The 24,416-nt window shown below is 46.4% G+C and overlaps 1 protein-coding gene across 1 annotated transcript in view; it reads right to left on the bottom strand.

The window, feature by feature from the left end:
- Positions 1 to 24,416, bottom strand: part of KLF12 (KLF transcription factor 12) — a 447,150-nt gene that overhangs the window by 300,971 nt on the left and 121,763 nt on the right. Inside the window, exon 4 of the mRNA XM_060235061.1 lies at positions 13,069 to 13,606. Within this exon, the coding sequence (XP_060091044.1) occupies positions 13,069 to 13,606 (538 nt within the window). The remainder of the gene's footprint in view (positions 1 to 13,068; positions 13,607 to 24,416) is intronic.

The following is a 24,416-nucleotide window of genomic DNA, read 5'->3' as shown; positions in this document are numbered from 1 at the left end:
CCTCACTTTCTCCCCAAAAGAGGAGCAGCCCTGACCAAAAACAGCCCAGGTAAGATGACATTCTGCCCCCCACTGGGAAACAGAACAAACAAATGGTGACTATTTTCAGATAGAGAAAATGGTTTAAGAGTGGGGAGAGGAAGACTCAGGTTCCCTCTGCAAAGGTCATGGTCCTCACCAATGTTCCCTTTATGCTGCAGAGTCTTGTGAGCAAAAATTCTACTTTGTGAGCTACTGGCACAGCTTTTTTTTGTAGCAGGAACTTTTTTATATATTAGGCTACACCCCCCTTATGTAGCCAATGCTCTTGGAGCTTACAGGAGGCCCTGTACTAAGAGCCCTGGAAGCTCTTGGAGGATTGGCTACATTGGGGGAGGAGGGGAATGGCCTAATATGCAGAGAAGTTCCTGCTACGAAAAAAGCCCTGGCTACTGGCATTAAAGTTGTGAGCTCCTGCATAAATTATTGTGCTCTGGGGTGATCCTTCCTGAGCTAAGATCCTTCCTAAGCTAATATGTGAGCTGGAGGTGAAAAATCTGTGAGCTAGCTCACGCTAATTCAGCTTAGAGGGAACACATGGCTTTTTTTGTAGGAAAAGCCCAGCAGGAACTTATTTGCATATGAGGCCACCAGTGTTCCCTCGAAGCTGAGTTAGCGTGAGCTAGCTCACAGATTTTCAGCCTCCAGCTCACACACTTTTGTCTTAGCTCAGGAAGGATGGCCCTAGGGCACACCAATTGATGCAGCAACAGCTCACAAGTTTAATGCCAGTAGTTCACAAAGTAGAATTTTTGCTCACAAGACTCTGCAGTTTAGAGGGAACAATCTCCTTTATCTTCTTTCCCCACAACAGTTTCCCCACAAACAGCCGGTTTGGTGTAGTGGTTAAGTGTGTGGACTCTTATCTGGGAGAACCGGGTTTGATTCCCCACTCCTCCACTTGCACCTGCTAGCATGGCCTTGGGTCAGCCATAGCTCTGGCATAGGTTGTCCTTGAAAGGGCAGCTTCTATCAGAGCTCTCTCAACCCCACCTACCTTACGGTAGTGTCTGTTGTAGGGGAAGATGATAAAGGAGATTGTAAGCCACTTTGAGACTTTGAGACCCCTCTCCGAGGAGCACTTGTGCGCTTCTCTGCTTGAGTGCACCCACTGGGGGGGGGGTTTAAATCCACCCTTTCCGCGGAGAGTCCATGGTTGAGCCACACTAGCAGTGTGAATGGGCAACCATGGACCACTGCCAGGATCGTGCAACTTCAACAGCGACTGTCTGATAGCCCAGAAATGGACCAAACTGGAGAGCCAGTTTGGTGTAGTGGTTAAGTGTGCAGACTCTTATCTGGGAGAACCGGGTTTGATTCCCCACTCCTCCACTTGCACCTGCTGAAATGGCCTTGGGTCAACCATAGCTCTGGCAGAGGTTGTCCTTGAAAGGGCAGCTGCTGGGAGAGCCCTCTCCAGCCCCACCCACCTCACAGGGTGTTTGTTGTGGGGGAGGAAGGTAAAGGAGATTGTGAGCCGCTCTGAGACTCTTCGGAGTGGAGGGCGGGATATAAATCCAATATCTTCTTCATCTTCTTCTTCTTCTTCTTCACAACAGACACCCTGTGAGGTGGGTGGGGCTGAGAGAGCTCTCACAGCAGCTGCTCTTTCAAGGACAACTCCTGCCAGAGCTATGGCTGACCCAACGCCATTCTAGCAGGTGCAAGTGGAGGAGTGGGGAATCAAACCCGGTTCTCCTAGAGAGAAGAATCCATGCACTTAACCACTACACCAAACTGGCTCTCCAGTAGACAAGGGCAGTAGCTAGGAGAAATGCACTCCTTTTTCTAACCACCAGCCTTTAATTGGCCATCAGGGACTAATCCCCTGCAGCTGGTGGCGCCACCCTGGGGCTACAGCGGGAAGGGAGATGTCCTGGAAGACTTCAAGGCAATTTTAAAACTCCCCCCAGGGCACAACACCTTTGGCATTCCTGATTTCCATCCAAGAGGGCGGGAAAGGCAACCCTCTCAAGGGTGTAAAGGGGCATCTTTCCACCTGGGCCTTTTGTCTTGGAACTTGCCCTCACTCCGGCTGATCTGTCGCATCTTGCCCACCCTGCCAGTTGAGGTCCTCTTCGCAAGCCCTGCGGTCTGTTTGCCCACCTGCAGAGCAGTGTTCCCTCGAAGCTGCATGAGCGTGAGCTAGCTCACAGATTTTTAGCCTCCAGCTCACACCTTTTTGTCTTAGCTCAGGAAGGATGATCCCAGAGCACAATAATTTATGCAGCAGTTCACCACTTTCATGCCAGTAGCTGAAAAAGCAGAATTTTTGCTCACAAAACTCTGCAGCTTAGAGGGAACGTTGGAAGCCACACTCCCTGATGCCAAGTCAGCTGGAACTGCATTCCTGATCCTGACCAGTGTTCCCTCAAAGCTGAGTTAGTGTGAGCTAGCTCAGTTTTTTAGCTCCCAGCTCACACATTTTGGTCTTCACTCAGGAAAAATGGCCCCAGAACAAGCTAATTGCTGCAGTCGCTTGCAACTTTGCTCACAGAGTAGAATTTTTGCTCACAAGACTCCACAGCTTAGAGGGGACATTGATCCTGACCGAAATCAGGCCTCTCCATGCATAGGAACAGTGTTCTGAGTGCAGAATTGCCAGATCTCATTTGTCTGCCTGATCCAGGGTTGAAGCTGGGAAAAGCATGATGTCTAGTTAGGTCTTCATGCAATAAGCACTAATTCAGCCCTCCTTTTCAGACATTCATTTCTACCACTAGTGATACTGCGATGCACTAGAATTACCTGCCTCCAGTAGAGGCTGACAGGAAGAAGACAAAGTGTTAAATTAATGGACCATACAGAGACCCAGCAGGCAACCCCCTCTGTGTCTGGATTCTCTGACCATTTGATTCACGCCTTTCTCTTGGTATCCGCTGAGCTGTCAAAGTGCCCTACTGTGGTCTGCCACATGGCTCAGGAATTACCACTCTAAAAGATACAAACATTTGTTTGTTGACTGCTACAAATGTTCTACAGGTGCAATGGAAAGCTAATATTATTCAGGCTGTGCTCACAAAGGAAGTATTATTTCTGCATGCAGCACACGCAGCTCCCTTCACACATGAGACCAGGGCAAGGGGGAAATAAATCCTGAAGACTGATGAACAAACCCATTCATATACATAACTGCCTGCTACAGTCAAAGGCAACAGTGTATGCGTCACTGGTGCGACGGAAAGAAAATGTCAAGCATAGGAGTTTCAAAAGAACCAAGCAATGATTTGGATACAATCTTAGTTTATTGATAATCCATTGTGCTCATGGATGGAACAGGTTGAAAGCGATACAGTGTAATGTATAGCCACTGGCTTTAAGGGATACATCAAAGAGACATTAGAGATAACTAGGAATTTTAACACAGGCGTGTGAAAGACTACAGTCATGCGCTTGGCTATCTTTTGCGGTTAGCAACATCCTGAGTCCCAGGCCTGAGCCTGGGAACTGTCCCAGGAGGCGCTATCTTCAAAGCAGGCATTCCTGCATTTGTTACAAGAGGTGAGAACTAGAAAAAGGGTTACATAGCTTTGATATGCACCAGCAAAGTAACAGACTAAATAATACAGCTTTATATTGGGAATAGCATATATGCTTGACATACTGCCCCCCCAAGCCTCAGCCCGGGTTTTTTCTGGGTGCAGTAGGTAAAACTTCTTCAATAACCTGGGTGCCCTTACATTGGATACTTCTACCCATTCATCGTGAGTTGGGGGAAAATATTTCCACCTTATTAAAAAATAGAGCACTCCCCTCTTCAACCTTGCATCCAGTATCTCTTGCACCTCATAGTGACTCTACCCCTCCACTTGAATCAGTTGTGGCGCCGGCGGACGAGGGTGCCAAACTCATAGCCCCCAGGTCCAGGCGCAAAAGGCTGCAATGAAAGACAGGATGGATTTTACTAAACAATTTCGGTAACTCTAATTCCAACATTACTTTGTTTATAACCTTTTTTATTTTAAAAGGTCCCAGGTATTTATAAGCCAGTTTCTTCAATGTTTTTGGTAAGGGTAAATTCTTTGTGGACAGAAATACCGTCTCCCCCACCTTGTAGTCCCACACCGGAGTGTGTTTCTTATCATAGTGTTTTTTGTACGTCTCTTTGGCAGTTTCCAAATTCTCCTGTATTACCTTCCATCCTTCACCCAAGGACCCCCACCCTTGTTCAAATGAAGAGGGGATTTTAGCATGGTCACACACACACCCCGGTAGTAGAGGGAAGTAGAGGCTTCCCCTCATAGCCATTCACTATTTTGAAAGGGGAGGTTTTGGTCGAACTGTGGATGCTGTTGTTATATCCATACTCAGCGAATGGCAATAGTTCCACCCAATTGGACTGCTGGTGGTTCACATAACATCTTATATACTGTTCAAGAAGCAAGTTCACCCTCTCGGTCTGACCATCGGTTTGGGGGTGATACGTGGAACTCAAACCCTGCTCCATTCCTGTCAGTTTACAAAACTCCCGCCAGAAGTTGGCAACAAACTGCGGGCCCCTGTCACTAACGACCTTGTCAAGGAAGGAGTGTACTTTGACCACGTGCTGAAAGAATAAGTACGCCAACTTCTTTGCATTGGGTAATTTAGTGCAGGGGATAAAGTGGGTTTGTTTGGAAAAGGTGTCTACTATCACCAAGATTACTGTTTTCCCTTGGGACAGGGGCAGCTCCACAACAAAGTCCATAGACACGGCGGACCATGGCCTCCCTGCTGTTGCAATTGGTTGTAGCAGTCCGGGGGGTTTCCCTCCCCTCTTTTTTGCCATCATGCACACCGTGCAAGTGGAAACGTATTCTGAGATGTCTTTTTTCATTTGAGGCCACCAAAATTGTCTGTTGACCAAATGCAATGTTTTTACATACCCAAAATGTCCAGAAAGTTTACTATTATGGCAAAATTGCAAGACTTCCTTCTGGAGGCTTTCCGGTACGTAGAGTTTCCCCTCGCGAGACCAAACCCCCCCTTCTCCTTTTTCTACGCCTTCTGGCTTTGCTTTGCCTTCTGCCTCCACCTCCTCTATCAACCGCTGCCCTCCCCATTTGTCCTCTATTTTCTCCTTTTTCGACCTGGTAGTGATCATTCCGGTCAAATGGTCGGGGGATATTATTAAGTTTATCACTTCCTCCTTCTATCATGCTGGGGCAGCCTGGAAAGAGCATCCGCTAGAAAGTTCTTTGAGTCTGGTATGTGTTTCAGAGTGAAATCAAATTTGGCAAAAAAACCCACCCACCTAATTTGTTTCTCAGTCAGTTTCCTACATCCCGTTAGGGCTTCTAAATTTTTGTGGTCTGTTCAAATCTCGTACGGAACTCTTGCCCCTTCCAACCAAGACCACCACGTTTTCAGGGCGAAAGTTACGGCGAACTCCTCTTTGTCCCAAACGGACCAATTCCGTTGCTCTTGGGAGAATTTTTTGGAAATATAGGCACATGGCTGCAACCTCCCTTCCTCATCAGTCTGAATTAATATTGTTCCCACGGCCACGTCGGAAGTGTCACATTGGACCACGAAGGACCGGAGCTAATCTGGGTGGCTCAGAATGGACTCACTGGTAAACAGTCTCTTTAGTTTGTTGAACGCCTGTTGACACTCAGGCATCCATTTTAATTTTGCCCCCGGTTTTTTTGCTTCTGGAACCTTCTCCTTGGTCTTTAAAAGATCAGTGATGGGTAACATGGTCTGGGCAAACCCCTGAATGAAGTTACGATAAAAATTCGCAAATTTGATAAATGATTCACAAATCCGATAAAGCCGTCTATGTGTCCTCGGGGGTTCCCAGTCTAACACTGCCTGGATTTTGGCTGGGTCCATGGCTAGTCCTTTCCCGGACACCTGAAACCCCAAGTAATCCAGTTCTCATTTATGGAATTCACATTTTGACAATTTGGCATACAGTTTGTGTTCATACAAGGTGGCGAGCACTTTCCTTACCAATTTTACATGCAAGTCCATGTCCTTTGAATAAATAATTATGTCATCCAGGTACACCACCACTCCCTGGTACAGGTGTTCCCTTAAAACTTCATTGATAAAATTCATGAACACCCCGGGGGCCCTTTGTAATCCAAATGGCATGATTAGGTATTCAAACTGGCCCATCGGTGTGTTGAAGGCAGTTTTCCACTCATCGCCCTCCTTTATTTGCACTCCAAAATAAGCGTCTCTCAAATCCAGTTTAGTGAAAATTTTCCCTTCTGAGAAAGTGCTCAGTAGATCTCTGATTAATGGGATGGGATAAACATTGGAGGTTGAAATCCCATTAATCCCACTAAAATCTGTGCAGAGCCTGAGGCTGCTGTCCTTCTTCTTCCTGAAGAGAACGGGTGCAGCATGCGGGGCGGTTGCGGGTCTGATAAAGCCCCTCTTGAGATTTTTTTGTCTAAAAATTTCCTCAGCTCTGCTTTTTCACCCCACCCCATGGAGTACAATTTCTCCTTGGGTAGTTCCTGGCCGGGAATGAGTTCAATTGCACAGTCTGTGCTCCGGTGGGGAAGGAGTTCGTTCACTTCCTCCTCACTTAACACTCTTTTCAGGTCCCGGTACTCTTTAGGGATAAACCAGACCTCCTCCACGGCTAGGGATAATTCCTGGGGGGGATCCAATCCCCACGTCTTAATCCACTGGTGGCGTTTGCATTTACTGTCCGTAAAGTTTATGCTTTGATCCCCCCATCTAATATCCGGTTCATGCTTGGCTAGCCAGCTGACTCCTAAGACCACATTGAAAGATGCGTAGGGGGTGATCACAAACAGTTCTATGTCCCAATGATCCTCTATACCCACAGGCACTGCCTGGGCTTGTTCTCTGCAAGGCTCCCCTTTTATTACAGAACCATCCATCTGCTCAAATTGGATGGGATGGGGCAAGGAGGTTTGTGAGAGACCGAGGGCTTCTACCAGCTTGGGGGTAATTATCTCCCTCGTACACCCGGAGTCAATCAGAGCTCTCACGTGCACAAATCTTTTAAGCTTTGGATTTAGTAAAGTCAATGGGACAAAAAACAAAGATCCAGTTATTCTCACCCTCAATGATGCCGTTAGATCCATGACCTGCTGTTTGGCACCTTTCAGTGCAGGCCATCCTATTTTCCGCCAGCTCTTCTTCCCAGGACATCTCACTCAGCTCGTCCAGGATGATGGTTTCTTCCTCAGTGATGGTTGGGGTGATGGTGCTCCCTTTCACCAACTCCCTTGCATGCTCTGGTGCCTTCTTGGGTGCTGCTGTGATGGGTTTCAGAGTCAGGGGGGGCCTCAAGGTCTCTCCGGCCAATTCACAGCTGTGATTAGGGTCCCCATATTGATAGCACTTGCGTGCCGGCGGGATTTTAGTGGTGGGGTGGGGTGCACTTGCTGGAGGGCCTGATCCAGTACACTCGCGTTCAGGCCCCTCTGGAACTGTTCTATTTTCATCAGCTCATTCCAACCCCAGACTTTTGTGGAGTTGGCTCTAAATTCAGCCGCATACTCATGCACCAACTTCGATCCCTGTTGCATGTCCTGCAAGGCGGTTAAGGCCCGAGTCTCTTGCAGCGGGTCTTCGTATTGGGTGAGCAGGGCTTACAGGAACACTGCTACCATATCTAGCTCTGGGCTTCTGGTTTCGTAAAGGCTTACGTATCATCTCTTGGTAGCCCCTTTGAGCTTGGAACCTAGGTAGTCCACCCTGCTGAATTCATCTGGGAACATATTCCCCCAATAGTGCATGTAACTATTGGCCTGAATGGAAAAATATTCCACTTCTTCGGGATCCCCGTCAAAGGTTACATCAAGCTCTCTCCCCCTTCCGTAGTCGTGGGGGGCTGGAATCGCCGGTGGTTGGGCCGGTACTACTGATGGCATTGGAAGTGGCGGGGCCGGGATTGGGAGTGGCGGTATCACTGGCTGAGTGGGGAACTGGGGGGCTAGGGGTGGCCTTCCCCCCGGCATCCCTGGTATCCCTCTCGGATCCCCCGGTCTCAGCAAGCAGTCATAAGAACATAAGAGAAGCCATGTTGGATCAGGCCAATGGCCCATCCAGTCCAACACTCTGTGTCACACAGTAGCAAAAAATTTTATATATACACATACACTGTGGCTAATAGCCACTGATGGACCTGTGCTCCATATTTTTATCTAAACCCCTCTTGAAGGTGGCTATACTTGTGACCGCCACCATCTCCAAGTCGATCTGCCTCCACATCTCTTGGGCCATGAAGGTGGCATTGGCCTGGATTTCATCCCTCAAGCCCCTCGCCATGTTAGCCATCTCATCCCTCATCGTTTCGAGGACATCCGGCTCACCTGGTCTCTTGCCTCTGTCTTCATCTTCGGAGTCGGAGCCCCCCGCCATCCCACTGCCATCATCGGGTCGGGGCTCCCTCCGTTCATCGTCCTCCCCGGATGGGATGCCCTCTCACTCGCCTCCCGGGGCTCCGCCACCCCTTCCTCCATGGGCATGCCTCATCAGGATGGCATTTCGTCGGGCTGGGGCTTCCTCCATCAGGGATTAATAGGTTCACTGTAATCTGGAACGCCTTCAGCCATTTGGTTTGAAAGTTGCCAGGTCAGCTGAACTTTAATGTGGATCACTTTCAAAATGTCAAGCATAGGAGTTTCAAAAGAACCAAGCAATGATTTGGATACAAAGTCTTAGTTTATTGATAATCCATTGTGCTCATGGATGGAACAGGTTGAAAGTGATACAGCATAATGTATAGCCGCTGGCTTTAAGGGATACATCAAAGAGACATTAGAGATAACTAGGAATTCTAACACAGGCATGTGAAAGACTACAATTATGCGTTTGGCTATCTTTTGTGGTTAGCAACATCCTGAGTCCCAGGCCTAAGCCTGGGAACTGTCCCGGGAGGCACTATCTTCAAAGCAGGCATTCCTGCATTTGTTACAAGAGGTGAGAACTAGAAAAAGGGTTACATAGCTTTGATATGCACCAGCAAAGTAACAGACTAAATAATACAGCTTTATATTGGGAAAAACATGTATGCTTGACAGAAATGGGAAAGTGCAGGGGAAGGAATTTTTTTAGGAGTTTCTGGCTTAAATCTATTAGGGTCCCTAGAGCTGACAGAAAACAGCCACCTAAATACCTACTTTCCCCTCTTACTCCCATAACATACAGGACTGGGCAAAAGATGCTAGAATACTGAAGTGGTAGAATCCATTGCACCCTGAACTGAATAACCAAGGTTAGCCCGATCTTGTAAACTAAGCAGGGTCAGCCCTGGTTAGTATTTGAATGAGAACCCACAGAGGAAGTCCAGGGTTGGGACAACAGAGGTAGGCAATGATTGCAAAACATTTCTCAATCTCCCTTGCCTTGATAACCTATGGTGTTGCCGTAAATCAACTGTGACTTGCAGGAGGAGGAGAAGGAAGAAGGAGGAGGAGGAGGAGGCCACTGTCTAACTTACCTTTTTTATCTGTGGTGTCATTTGTTAGCTAGGACAGGAGTGCAGCAACTTCCCCCTAGCCCTACATCAGGGGCAGTCCTAACAAATGGGGGATATTGGCTGTTTGTCTTATTGCATATACCAACCCATCCTCCACTGTATTTTAATGTCTTCCTTTTTTTCCTAATGGCAAACTATAATAGCTGTTATAACCTCTTGAGAAACCATGCCCTCTATTTAAACTAACAAAGCCAGAATGTTACCTAGATTTATGGCACTTCGCATCTACAACAGCAGTCTGCTTTTTATCGCCTTCCAGTGTTGTTTCAGCCCTGCTTTGTTCTAACACTAACAAACACAGATCCCTATGTGTGATTCTTTTAATCTGCTAAAAACATTCCCATGATTCTACGTACCAACTCAATGCCCACATATTAAGAATTGCTGCTTGCCATTCCCATTTTGTCTGATGAAGTCTGCTAAAGATCATACGAAAGCTTACATTCTGAATAAAACTTAGTTGGTCTTAAAGGTGCACTTGTCTACTGCTTTGTAGTAAAGCAGAATGTTTCCTACTAGCCACCTGCTGTAACTGCAGACATCTCTGAACGAGGACTCAAAGAGTCGTCAATAGGAAAAGCCACTAGAATCACCCATGATGCCATCTCCCAGGGAATATCCTGCCCACACAATTTATTTATACCATCTTGCAGTCTGCTTTGTATGGCTACTAAGAGGGGCTGGTCTCATCACAGTTTTTCAATCACACTCTTTCTCCGTAACAGCTAATTTATTTATTTTTTGTAAATATTGATCAATTTGTTTAATTTTTCTGTGGTTCGCCTGTAATGCTCTGATCATTGTCTGAAAATACTGACAATATTTATAACAATTGTTTTTAACCAGTTAAATGCCCAATCATAATACAGGAACAGGAAGAGTTATTAATGGCAAACATCACTGCAACAATCCATGGTGCTATGTGGACAAGGAATCCCAAATGTGAAATCCGTGACATATCAAAGAGCAAGAGATGGTATGAGATTCTATCAGAGGGAGCTTAGATGTCCTTTACGGGACATCATAAATAGATCCCTCACAGAGGGGCATTTCCCAACGCCCTTGAAAGAGGCGTTGGTTCGCCCTCTCTTAAAAAAATGTACAGCAGACCCGGCCGAATTGGCGAATTACCGTCCGGTGTCTAATTTACCATTTTTAGGTAAAATCATTGAGAGGGCAGTGGCGTTGCAGCTACAGAGGTTCCTAGATGACGCTTCCGTTCTTGACCCGTGCCAGTCTGGGTTCCGACCGGGCCATGGGACGGAGACGGTGCTGGTCGCCTTGGTGGATGACCTTCAGCGGCAACTGGATCGGGGCGGCGCTGCGGTACTGATGTTACTAGACCTGTCGGCGGCATTTGACACAGTCGACCATCAGTTGCTAAAGCGCCGCCTCGCCGACATAGGAGTTGGGGGGTTGGCCTTGCAATGGCTTTCCTCCTTCCTCTCTGGTCGGGGACAAAGGGTGGCTATTGGGGGTGAGCGTTCCCAGAGACACACACTTGATTGTGGGGTGCCTCAGGGAGCAGTTCTCTCCCCAATGCTGTTTAACATTTATATGCGCTCCCTTGCCCAGATTGTCCGGAGGTTTGGGCTGGGTTGCCATCAATATGCAGATGACACCCAGCTCTATCTGCTAATAAACGGCCGGCCCGGCTCCGCCCCAGGGAACCTAGATCGGGCTCTGCAGGCTGTAGCGACGTGGCTCAGCTTGAGTGGGCTGAAGTTGAACCCAGCGAAGACAGAGGTCCTTTGTGTGGGTCGCGGCGCCCTAGGAGGGGAAATAGCTCTCCCAACTTTCGACGGCGCACCATTGAAACCAGTGCACCAGGTAAAGAGTTTGGGTGTTTTACTGGAGCCTTCATTATCAATGGAGGCCCAGATAGCAGCCACTGCCAAGTCAGCATTCTTCCACCTGAAGCGGGCAAGGCAGTTGGCCCCCTTCCTGGAACGCCGTGACCTCGCAACAGTGATCCATGCAACTGTCACCTCAAGATTGGACTACTGTAATGCCCTCTACTTGGGGCTACCTCTGTGCCGGACCCGGAAGCTGCAGCTGGTGCAGAACGCGTCGGCCAGGCTACTATTGGGGCTCTCGAAATGGGAGCACATACGGCCGGGGCTGCGCGGACTGCACTGGCTGCCAATCACCTACCGAGTCCAGTACAAAGTGTTGGTTATTACCTTTAAAGCCCTATATGGCCGAGGACCAGCCTACCTAAGGGACCGTCTCTCCCCATATGAACCCCAGAGAGCACTGAGGTCAGCAAGTAAAAACAAAATGACCACCCCTGAGCCGAGAGAGGTCAAACTCCAAAACACCAGAGCACGGGCCTTTTCAGCCGCGGCTCCTGCACTGTGGAACCAGCTTCCAGAGGAAGTGCGGGCCCTGCGGAACCTCGACCAGTTCCGCAGGGCCTGCAAGACCGCCCTTTTCAGACAAGCCTATACTGATATCGACTGCTGAGTTGCTAGGAATAAAAGAACCGCCATCTATAATATTACCATGGAACTATCTAAACTGGCAGAACCAGCGCCAGAACAGTTTTATTGCTGCCAGATACATTTAATGTAACTTAAACTATGTATTTTAACTCAATTAACTGGTTTTTATGTTTAATTTTTTAACTGTTAAATTTAAAGTTTTACCTATTTATGTTAATGTATGGAATGTTGTTAGCCGCCCTGAGCCGCCTTGGCGGGGAGGGCGGGATACAAATAAAATCTATTATTATTATTATTATTATTATTATTATTATTATTATTATTATTATTATTATTATTATTATTATTATTATTATTATTATTATTATTATTATTATCAAAAGGCCTATCTTCTTTATGAAAAGACATTCCCTAAAATGGAATCTCATTAAATCATCTTTAGTTCTGTTAATGGTTCTTTCCTGTTGATCATGTGAAGAAAGAATACTCAGAATAATCATAACTCAGCATCTATAAATCTATAACTTCAAAGTAGGGATAACCTAAAGCCCAAGAGCTAAAGAAAAACACAGAATGGACTCATAAGCAGTGTAACATACAGTTAGAAGAAGATGATATTGGATTTATATTCTGCCCTATACTCTGAATCTCAGAGACTTGGAGCGGCTTACAATCGCCTTTATCTTCTCCCCCCACAACAGACACCCTGTGAGGTGGGTGGGGCTGAGAGGGCTCTCACAGCAGCTGCCCTTTCAAGGACAACCTCTGCCAGAGCTGTGGCTGACCCAAGGCCATTCCAGCAGCTGCAAGTGGAGGAGTGGGGAATCAAACCCGGTTCTCCCAGATAAGAGTCCGTACACTTAACCACTACACCAAACTGGCTCTCTTTCCTGTTGACCGTATGAAAAAAAGGAGTTAGGATCTCACTCATCTGCCCTCTTGCTAGCTGTCTGTCTTAATAGCTAACCAAATATTTTTGCTGCATTTTTCCACACAGCTAATCCAAGTGTGACTGACAAGCAGCCATCTTATCTTTCTTAAAAGTCAACGGTAGCTTTTTAACACCAGAAACAAACCAGAAACTGTGCTCGATTCTCCTTTGTGCAAACCAATATTTCAATGAGAACCTCTTACCTTTGACATGGCTTCTCCCATCCTCCAATAACGGTACTACTATAGTGTTGTTCACGTTCCCCGGTGACCTCACAGCTGTATAGACCACAGGTACCGACTGGACCACCACTGGAATGCGGTGTACATGACTCATTTTGTTGGTCTGTAGGTTCATGGGGCTAGAAGGTGGAACCGGATGAATTATGTGCAAAAACTGCTGCCCTCCAACACCCGATGCCGATGCCACAAGCGGGCCTGGAGTTAATACTGATGGAGCGGATGCTGCTGAAGATACTGATGTTATTACTGTCGGTGACGATGCTGGTCGACTAGAAGACGTTGAAGTAGAGGAAGGAGACGACGCAGACGCAGTGATGGACACCGGTGACGACGAAGCAGCAATAGGGGACGACCGGGCTTTGTTTATCGACAAGTCCACTGGCTCAGTTTGTGTTTGGAAATGGTCTGTGGATAAGGAGTCCTCTTCTGGATCTGCCTTCATGCTGTTCAGCAACAGGGGTACAGCTTCCATATCTGGATAAATGTGGGAGTTTGGAGACTGTAGAGAGAAAGGAAGGAAAACATATTACCTTTTAGGAGCTGGTGTTAAACATGGGCTTGCATATCTACTTCAAGTGGCCCCTCTGGAAGAAAAGCAGGTCAACGAGTATAGGACAAGTCCCTCAGGTCAAAAACCACTGCTTTAGTTTTTGGACCAGCTGTTCCAGTGCTTCCACTGCAACATAAGAGCAGCCATGCTGGATCAGGCCAATGGCCCATCCAGTCCACACAGTGGCCAAAAAATCCAGGTGCCATCAGGAGGTCCATCAGTGGGGGCAGCACACTAGAAGCCCTCACATTTTGTCAATGTGTCATTCTTTCATTGTTCCAGTCTGCTTTCTCTTTGTCACAGTACAATGTGGCAGAGCTCACTAGCATAACTCATTCGCATATGTAATCAGTGGGTTATACTTTGTTTTCGCTGTTACAGCTGGTTACCATCAACCGCAGGCAGCTGTTTGTGAGGCGTTCTGGGCAGAAGTTGGGGACATATTTTTTTTTTCAAAAGATAAACACATCAAACCTGTAGTCCACAATTCACTGAAACCCAAATGGCTCAGACTGTCTTCTATCCATGCTTTGATGATGGGAAACGTTCCATGTTTGCAGCCTCATTGCCCGACCCTGAATGAATGTGGCCAGAACTATAGTGTCTGGGGCTTTTTTATTATCATTATTATTATTTATCAAAATATTTACACCCCCATTTCCCCCTCTTGGTTCAGAGTGGCTTTTTTTTTAAACAAAGTACACTTAACCTAGACTGCAAAGGGCACTTAAAACACAATAAACAGTCCACCAAATATTATGGCTTTAATTAAAAGCATTGAGATTTCCTTGACATGCATTATTTATCATAGAACAAAGGGATCCAATCCATTCAATCATGCTAACAACTCAGACCGCCTGAAAAGGTAAAGCTAGTCCCCTGTGCAAGCACCAGTCATTTTCAACTCTGGGGTGACATTGCTTTCACATGGCAGACTTTTTCATGGGGTGGTTTGCCAGTGCCTTCCCCAGTCATCTACACTTTCCCCCCAGCAAGCTGGGGACTCATTTTACTGACCTCAGAAGGATGGAAGGCTGAGTCAACCTGGAGGCAGCTACCTGAACCAGCTTCCGCTGGGATCAAACTCAAGTCGTGAGCAGAGGGCTCCGACTGCAGTACTGCAGCTTTACCACTCTGCGCTAATAAGACCATTATGTTATCTGAAATGATATCCTTACTGATGTGGTACAGTTTAGAGGCCTGTTCTAGATTTAATTGGGAGCCCAGATTAATTTTCCATTAGGCACAGGACTTTTGAAAGGATTTTTTGGCTTGTGGGGCAAATTTCTTGTGGCGCAGCCATGATATCATGATGTAATCATGATCTCAGGGGTTTTTTACTACAACCCTCCGAGATGAGCCCCTGCATCAAACAGTACTTCAGCCTGTATCCTGGGCATCAGGCATTTGACAGAATCAGAGACGGTCTACCAAGCTTCTTACGGGATTGTTGATCAAAGGTCCGCTTTGCCTTTCTGCCACCCACTGAATGCTGAGCTGCAGGAAGGGTAGCAGTTGGTCAGTGCCAGTTGACTACTTGAAAAGACCCTGGTCCACCTTGGGAGTGCCAAGATTAAGAGAGAAACCTTTTGCTATCACTGAATTCTTGCATATGCAGCCCTTACCAGGGAAAATAACTCCCTGGACTGTTTCTGGTGAAGGGCAGGATCCAACCAGCATTTGGGTGTGAGACTGGCCCAGGTGGCAGGACTTTCTGCATACACTCAGAAGGGTGCTCCTTTGGTAGGCGGCTCGGCAGCTACCCCTCCTCCAGCAGGGCACTGAGTGCCCCCACTGGCTGCATGACCTGCTGGGCTCTGCCCAGCCAGGCTGTCTCTCAAGTCACTTTGGTGTAGTGGTTAAGTGTGCGGACTCTTTTTTGAGATAACTGGGTTTGATTCCCCACTCCTCCACTTGCACCTGCTGAAATGGCCTTGGGTCAGCCATAGCTCTTGTAGGAGTTGTCCTTGAAAGGGCAGCTGCTGTGAGAGCTCTCTCAGCTCCACCCATCTCACAAGGCATCTGTTATGGGGGGAGAAGATATAGGGGATTGTAAGCCGCAGTCTTCGTCCTTCTTCTTCGACAGCCAGCCATTCTGCCCTTTCCCCAGCCAGCCAGCCCTCTGTCCAGCTTGGCTGCAGAGGAGGGAAAGACAGGCAGCAGGGCCAGAGTGGAAGGGGCACCCCTTGACCTCTCTCTCTCTTGTTCCCTCCTTCGCTCCCTCCCTCCCTTCTTGCCTTGTACTGCTGCCAAGGGCTCTGCCTGCGACTGGTGGGAAGACTGAGGTGCTCTGGTCAGGCAGCCACCTCACCATTGGGTGCTGTGGGAGGTGGGCCATCTGCAGGTCTTCATGGTGGGCACAGGCTGGCTCAGGCCCCACTCAGTGCTCCCTTGTCATTTGTGGGCCCTGGCTGATATGTGATGGAGCTGGGCCTCTGGGGGACCCACCATAGCTACTGGCCTGATTAGGCAGCTGGAAAATTAATTCCATACGGGTTGGATCCAACTACTGGGGAAAGAAGGAGGAGGGAAAGAAGAAGGAGAGCCAGTTTGGTGTAGTGGTTAAGTGCGTGGGTTCTTATTTGGGAGAACCAGGTTTGATTCCCCACTCCTCCACTTGCACCTGCTGGAATGGCCATGGGTTAGCTGTAGCTCTCATAGGAGTTGTCCTTGAAAGAGCAGCTTCTGGGAGAGCCCTCTCAGCCCCACCCACCTCACAGGGTGTCTGTTGTGGGGGGAGAAGATATAAGAGATTGTAAGCCGCTCTGAGTCTCTGATTCAGAGAGAAGGGCAGGGTATAAATCTGCAGTCTTCTTCTTCTTCTAACCAGGAATGCATATCATTGACATAGATCATGAAATACCTATTGGAAGATACTAAGAAGTCTGTAACTCAGGCAGTAGCAAAATATTGGTTTTTTAGCCTTAAATAAGCGGAAGTTTTTAACAAAGTAGAGATGGTTAATAATGCCATTTTTAAGGTTTAAAATTGGTGGAATAAGAATATGAGAATGCTTTTACGTAGTCAGAAATTATGGTCTGTGACATTTTGTATATTGTGCTGTTCAATTGACCATAATAAATTGTATGTATATGACATAGGTCATTTGGGAGGACTGTAAAAAGGAGGAGAATTGAACAAGTTGAGTGAAAAAGCTGGCTGAATCCAACCCATTTTTCAGATAAATTACAGACTGGATGATGGGAAATCTGGGCCACCTTAGTTTAGGATAAGCTGATTACACTATAATAGTCCAGTTCTACTTCCTGAAAACACAGTTTTCTGCTTATCCTGCCCTCCTGAGTATAGCAAATTGCCAGAAAAGAAGAAAAAGCATTTCATAAATTATCATTATTGGGTCAAAAATTAAGACGAGTGTATCAAGCATATCAGTAACCAGATTTAAGTCTGATTCCCCAGAGACCAAGCTTCAGCTACTTCCCGTGTTGACATATGCTTCTTACGCCCAAATTACTTTGCAGTGCAAATTAGTACTGTCAAGCTTGAATATATTACAAATTAAAGGGGAGAAATTTATACTTCCTTTTTTCCCCCGCACAGAAAATAATATCTTCACTTTGAGTATACACATAATTGCATATTATAGACTTGAAATTTTAATGGGATAAAGCGGAAAGCTGTGAAATGCAGCTGTTTCGCAGCAATGATTTAGTGGCTCATGAATTGGCTTCAATAAATCAAGCTCTTTATGACCCGCCGAGATATAATATGATTATTTTCAAAGAAAAAAGGCAGAGCCAGCCAGCTTCTCTTCAACACTGTGTTATTTCTATCTATGAGCTGATTCACTTGCTAGCTGTGGGGAGAGAAGTCTCCACTTGCTATGAGTTCTCTGAAATTCCTATGTGTTTGCACACTTCACGGAAAGAAAATATAAAGAGTCAAGTTAATCACACTGCTACTGAATTATGTTGGTTAGGTTGAACTTCAAAGACTTCCTCCAGGCTCATCCAGTTGATGCCATGGATCACACCCTCGTAATATGAAGAAAAAGAAGATATCAGATTTATATCCTGCCCTATACTCTGAATCTCAGAGTCTCAGAGCGGTTACAATCTCCTTTACCTTCCTCCCCACAACAGACACCCTGTGACGTGGGTGGGGCTGAGAGAGCTCTTACAGCAGCTGCCCTTTCAAGGTCAACTCTTGTGAGAGCTATGGCTGACCCAAGGCCATTCCAGCAGTTGCAAGTGGAGGAGTGGGGAATCAAACTCGGTTCTTCCAGATAAGAGTCCGCGCACTTAACCACTACACCAAAGTGGCGCTACACCAAACTGTTGAAGAACTTGAGTCTTCAACACTCTACCATCTTAGCTTCTTACAAGAAGCCACTGAAAACTGAATTGAAAATCAGGAAACTACTGATTTGAATTGTTTGGAAACACTGCAGTTCCCCTTCACCTCCCGCACATCAAGTTAAGAGTATTCTGGAGTTTTCTGTCACAAGTTCACACCCTAGTAATATGAACTTGTCTTCAACACTGTATCATCTTGGCTTCATACAAAAAGCCACTGAAAACAGAATTGAAAATCATCTCCTCCTAAAAATCCCACGCCTTTAAATTGTTTGAAAACACTGCAGTTCCCCCACCCTTCCTCACATCAAATTAAGAGTATTCTGGAGGTGTTTTCTGTCGCAAGTTCTTTTTTTAAAAAATTCTAGAATGAAAACTTTTAGTTGGGCAACTAGAATGACCATTTTTTCTCATTTTCCCCACCATTACTAATGCAGTTCACATGTAGCATCATGGTATCATTGACAAAAATCACACAAGTTACCACAGCATGTCAAATGGAAGGGCAGTGAAAGTGAATGAAGTAGAGCAGCGGTGGCCAACGGTAGCTGTCCAGATGTTTTTTTGCCTACAACACCCATCAGTCCCAGCCAGCATGGCCAATGACTGGGGCTGATGGGAGTTATAGGCAAAAAACATCTGGAGAGTTACTGTTGGCCATCCCTGAAGTAGAGGGTAGTGAAGGCAGAGAAAGAAAACAAAAAACCAGGAAGAAAAAGCAACCAAACTAGAAAAAGAACACCAAACAGTGAAACAACATGAACATGTTTGCAACTACAGCCAAAATTATAGGTTCTTTTTGACTACAAATATGAACTACATAACCACATAACTACATTCATATTAACGAAATGAACTACTTCTACAACTACATAATGATGAACTACATAATTAACCATATGAATTACATAATGATTATCAATTATATAAGAAAGTTTCACAGACCACTTCATATATTACATGATCAACCTCACTGTGCATATAAAGCCTTATTACAACAGAAATGCAAAAATGGCTGAATTTCACAGGGCTTCATTGTAAAAAGGGTAACAGAGAAAGCCAGTTTGGTGTAATGGTTAAGTGTGCAGAGTCTTATCTGGGAGAACCGGGTTGGATTCCCCACTCCTCCACTTGCACCAGCTAGCATGGCCTTGGGTCAGCCATAGCTCTCACAAGAATTGTCCTTGAAAGGGCAGCTTCTCTGAGAGCATTCTCAGCCCCACCCACCTCACAGCCAGGTGTCTGTTGTGGGGAAAGAACATGAAAGAGACTGTAAGCTGCTCTGAGTCTCTGAGATTCAGAGTAAAGGGAGGGGTATAAATCCAATATCATTTTCTTCTAATATGTATGTGCTTGAATTCAGAACAGCAAGATCTAGGTTCAAATCCCCACTTGCCACAACAGCTGTCAAGTAACCTTGAGGTAGCCATTTTCTTTCAGTCCGACTTATGTAACTGAGTTGTGTGAATGCAATGGAAGACAGGGAAGAACCACTTATACTTTACACCATTCCTAATGTCCTTGGTGGGGTAAAAATAACTTAAATGAAAATTAGGACTACATCGTCAATCAGTTTGATGAATGAATCAACTATAGCTATAGCTGATTCACTGATTAATTCTAATCAGTCAAGGCAAGTGTTTATCTTGACCAGTTTGTTCTTTTTGAAACTGTTATTCAGTTGTATTAGAGAAATAAGGAATAAATTCGATAACCTTTCATTCTAATAATGAGTGGTAAGTTGGCTTCTAACCAATTTAGCAAACTTTCTTCAGGATCTTAAAAAGGTAGCTTTATTAAAATAACATGCAACTCGATTTAAATTTAATTAAAAGGAAGGTGGTCTAAGCAACAACAATGTTGTAACAGAGAGTCTGGAGAATCACCCAATGCTTTGGCACACATTTTTTTTTTCAGATATTCAGCCATGTTTTCAAAGAGCCTGCTAGACCTACCATGAATTCATTCAGCTATAATCCTGTCGATTGGGGAAGTATCGAAGAGACAGTCGAAGCATGGCATTTGAAACCACATCTTCAGCTCATTCCTGAAGAGCTGAATGACGGTCACAGAGGGACACATTCGTCACGGTGAGACAAAACCAGTTGTCTACCACATATGTGCTCTCTCCCTCCCCCCCACCCCTAGCCTTTCAAAGACATGGAATGCATCTTACGAGATGAATTCAGGTCTTGCTGAACATCTTGTACATCCTTGTGACAACACACTCTTGCTGGTCATTCGTGAAAGGGGATCTTTAAGTTCACATTAAGTTCAATAAGGCTCTTGCTTGAAAGGTTATGAGTGATGCCGGGCTTTATTATTAATAGAATCCTTCCCAGATGAACCTCACCAAAGAAAGGGCTGACTTCAGACGGTGATTCATAACTCCCAGGAATTATAGTGCCCAGCAGGGTTTTTTCCCCCCCTTGAGGTAGCCATTTTCTCTCAGCTCAACTTATGTAACTGGGTTGTTGTGTGAATACAATGGAAGACAGGATCGATCCAGATGATAAGTACATGTACACTGCATACAAGGCTTCTGCCAAACCCATGAAGGGAGCAGGCACCCCAGGCAGACTGACCGCCTGCCGCCCCCTCTGCATGGGCACCCCCCGCCCCCTCCTCACAAGAGCAATGCCATCCTCCTGCTTCCCTGCTTCAGCAGGTGTCATAGTACAGCATTCTCTTAATAGCGAGTGGGAAGAGGCTTCAAAGGCTCTTCCTGCTCACTATTAAGAGAACGCTGTACTATAATACCCACCGAAGCGGGGAAGCAGGAGGATGGCATTGCTCCTGTGAGCATGAGGGGGTGGGGGGAGGTGGCTTCTGGAAAGCTCACAGGGAAGGGGTGGGGTGAGGGAGCTAAGGAGGAGGGGAAGGGTTGGGCAGAGGAAGAAGGCAGCAGGCAAGGGGAAAGGGGCAGGCTACTGAGGAGGAGGACAGCCAGGCGGGTGGAGAAAGAAGATGGCAGGCGAGCTACTGGGAGGGAAAGCAGCAGGTGGAGGAAGAATATGGCGGGTGAGCTACTGGGGGGAAACAGCAGGCAGAGGAAGAGTATGGCGGGCAAGCTACTGGGGGGAAACAGCAGCAGGAGGAATAGTACGGCAGGTGAGCTACTGAGGGTGAAGGAGTGAGTGGTGGTGGCAGCAGCCAGTGGCAAGGAGGGGGGAAGCAAGGCAGAAGGGAAGCATAGCGGAAGGGAAGGGAGTGGGCTGGTGGTAGCAGCATTGGCAGTGGCGGGGGGAGGCAAACTAGGCGGTTGTCTTGGGCACTGGGAGGGAGGAACCCAATTCAGCGCCCCCCCTTCCCAGTGCCCTAGGCAACCTCTAGTTTGCCTAGTGGAAGAGCCAGCCCTGTTGTGAGGATAAAATAGAGGAAGGCAGAATATTGGAAACAACTTGGGACTTCATTGTGAAGAAAGATGAAGTACAACTATCTAATTAAACAAATCACATACAATCGCGATTGAAGCTTCTGAGCAGTCTTCAAGTGTGGCTCCACATACACATATTACAGTAATCTAGTCTTGAGGTCACCATACCATGAGTTACTGTGGTAACAGCAGTCTTTAGGTACAGCAAAACCTTTCAGTCTAAGTTCAATTGGTAAAATGCTCCCTTAAAAAGGTAAAGGTAGTTCCTTATGCAAGCATCGAGTCGTTACTGACCCATGGGGTAACGTTACATCACAACGTTCTTGGCCTACTTTTTGTTACTGGGTGGTTTGTCACTGCCTTCCCCAGTCATCTACACTTCCCCCCAACAAGCTGGATACTCATTTCACTGACCCCAGAAGGATGGAAGGCTGAGTCAACCTTGAGCCGGCTACCTGAATCCAGCTTCTGCTATGATTGAACTCAGGTCGTGCTCTCTTAGCAATCTGTAATAAATAGTCATTACACTGCTACATAACCAATTATGTCCTGGTTTTCTCTCATTCCTTTGGCAAGACTAGGATATTGGTTTTTCTTGCCACCCCACGTTAACTGGAAAAGTAGTTTCCCTCCCCCTCTCAGACGTGAATATACCCACACCCTGTGTGTGATGGAGCCAAGAGAAATGACTCATCATTTAAAATAGGCACCCCGCACTTTAGGACTGACAAATACTGAGTCATCACTTTCCCCCGCTTTCCCTCGTTAAGCATTTGCTGCTCCACTAACTCTTCCAAAAGCAAAATGGTGTGAAGCGAAAGAAATGGGAGTTAATCATTGCTGGATTGAAATGAAAGCTGTTAGAATAAAGATTGAGCGTTTGTGTATGTAAGAGCGAGCAGACACTTCAAAAAAAAAGAAGCCACGGTTGTTGTTATTGCTATTTATTACAGCTCTATCGGTCCATCTGTCTCATATGAATATTTTGGCAGTGCTAATATTCTATTTCTCATTTTGAAAATAAGAGAAGAATGTCTAGCTATCCTGAAAGGACCATGGTGAATTCTGATCCACTATTACACTTTGCCCTGACCTGGATATGGGCTAGCCTGCTCTCATCAGATCTTAAAAGCTAAACAAGGTCAGTCTTAATTAGTACCTGGATGGGAGACCACCAAGAAAGGCCAGTGTTGCTATGCAGAGGCAGGAAATGGCAGATCACCTCAGTACAACTCTTGCCATGAAAACTCCTCTGGGTCTCCATACGTTGGCTGCAGGGCTCTTTTTCTAGCAGGAGCTCCTCTGCATATTAGGCCATGCCCCTTGATGTAGCCAATCCTCCAAGAGCTTAGAGGGCTCTTAGTACATGGTCTACTGAAAGCTGCAGGAGGATTGGCTACATCAGGGGGGCAGAGGAACTCCTGCTAGAAAAAGAGCCCTGATTGGCTGAGACTTGATGGCACTTTCCACCACGACCATGACATTTTATTTCCCGTGCAAGCAGTGTGTAATGTTCAAAGACTCACACTTTAATCCTAGTTCAGCTCTGTCCCCAAACTGATTTTCTACACTAGAATCATAGACTCATAGAGCTGGTTTCTACGATTCCATGATTTAAGTGTAGATTGTCAGTTTGGGGACAGGGCTGAACCAGGATTCAAGGTCTAGTGCGGAATTTGTAATAATGTGCAAAGGAGCTCCTGATCAGACTTCTCTGAGTGCTGTTGAGTTATCTATTTTTTAAATGTTTTTATTGTTTTATCATATGCTGTACTCCGCCCTGAGTCCTATGGGGAATGGGCGAAATAGAAATATACTAAAATAAATAAGAATTCCACCCTGGTCTGAATGGTGTCTAGTATGTAAATAACAGCAAACACGAAAATGCCCACATGAAATGCCAGATGTCCCTACACAGACACACACTCATGAGCACATTTGTACCATCTGTACTCAGGGGAGAAGTCTGAAAGAAAGAGCAAGAAAAAAGGTAGCAGGGAATGCACAGAGTAGCTATACTTGTATGGTTATGAACAGGAAAGACATCTGGGGGAAATTTCCAAGCATCTGGGCAGCTGACAACCTCCAGACTTACGGACACATTTGGGGCTCCAGGAAGGGTGTTGGCCAAGGTCTCATGGGAACCCAAGCAAACAAGGTCATGTAAAAATCTAAACATCCAAGGGAGAGAGCCAAGAAACTGCACAAGGTGGAAACAGCCCAGGAGGGGAGGGAAGCAGTCACACAATACTGCACAGCTGCGTAAGGTATCTCAGTCCAAGGCCTTATGATCAGATTACTGAACAGAAGTTGCACCACTGAAGGCAACTCTAGTTATAGAGGCCAGATGTAAGCCTCTCGATATTAGATGTAAGCCTCTTGATGTGGCATGGAGAGGAGGAAACTCTGAGGGAGGGTCAGCCCTGGCACCCTAGGCAAAGCTAACCTCTAGTGTCCCCCTCTGCACTGATAATGTCATATGGGGGAATGCCCGATTCAGCACCCCCAGGAGGCTGGTGCCCTAGGCAATCGCCTAGTTTGCCTAGTGGCAGGGCCAGCCCTGCGGTAGGGGAGAGGTTTTTTAGGAGGTGGCATCCTCAAAGTAGCCTCCTTCAGATATAGATTGAGACCACCAGATGTCCTTTCTGCTAAGAAGACCAAGGCCATACAACAGGGCATTTTGCTTTGAGGCACCTCTGGATTGGAACATTCAGAATAACAGTTACACAATGGACTGAACCCAACTGAGTCATCTCTCTCTGGACCTTCTCTCTATGCTGGGACTATACCAGCCCACTACCATACGAACTGGCCATTGTATTGCCATTATAATTTATTAGAATTATTACTAGAATTTAATCATGTAAAGTGGCCTGCTCCTGCCTGCTCTCTTGCTCAACCTGTATCCTTCTACTCTGTAACAATTCTCAGATGGGGAGCATCTGGAAAACCGGACTTGGTGGTCACTGGGCTCAGTACCACTGCCACCTGGGGTACCAAGCTTCTGAACTTGATTCGTGCTTCCACCTCACTTCTGTGTACCTGTTCAGTGATGCCTACAGATACA

The sequence above is a fragment of the Heteronotia binoei genome, chromosome 3, assembly GCF_032191835.1.
Source record: "Heteronotia binoei isolate CCM8104 ecotype False Entrance Well chromosome 3, APGP_CSIRO_Hbin_v1, whole genome shotgun sequence".
Lineage (NCBI taxonomy): Eukaryota > Metazoa > Chordata > Lepidosauria > Squamata > Gekkonidae > Heteronotia > Heteronotia binoei.
This window is presented reverse-complemented; position numbering and strand designations above follow the sequence as displayed.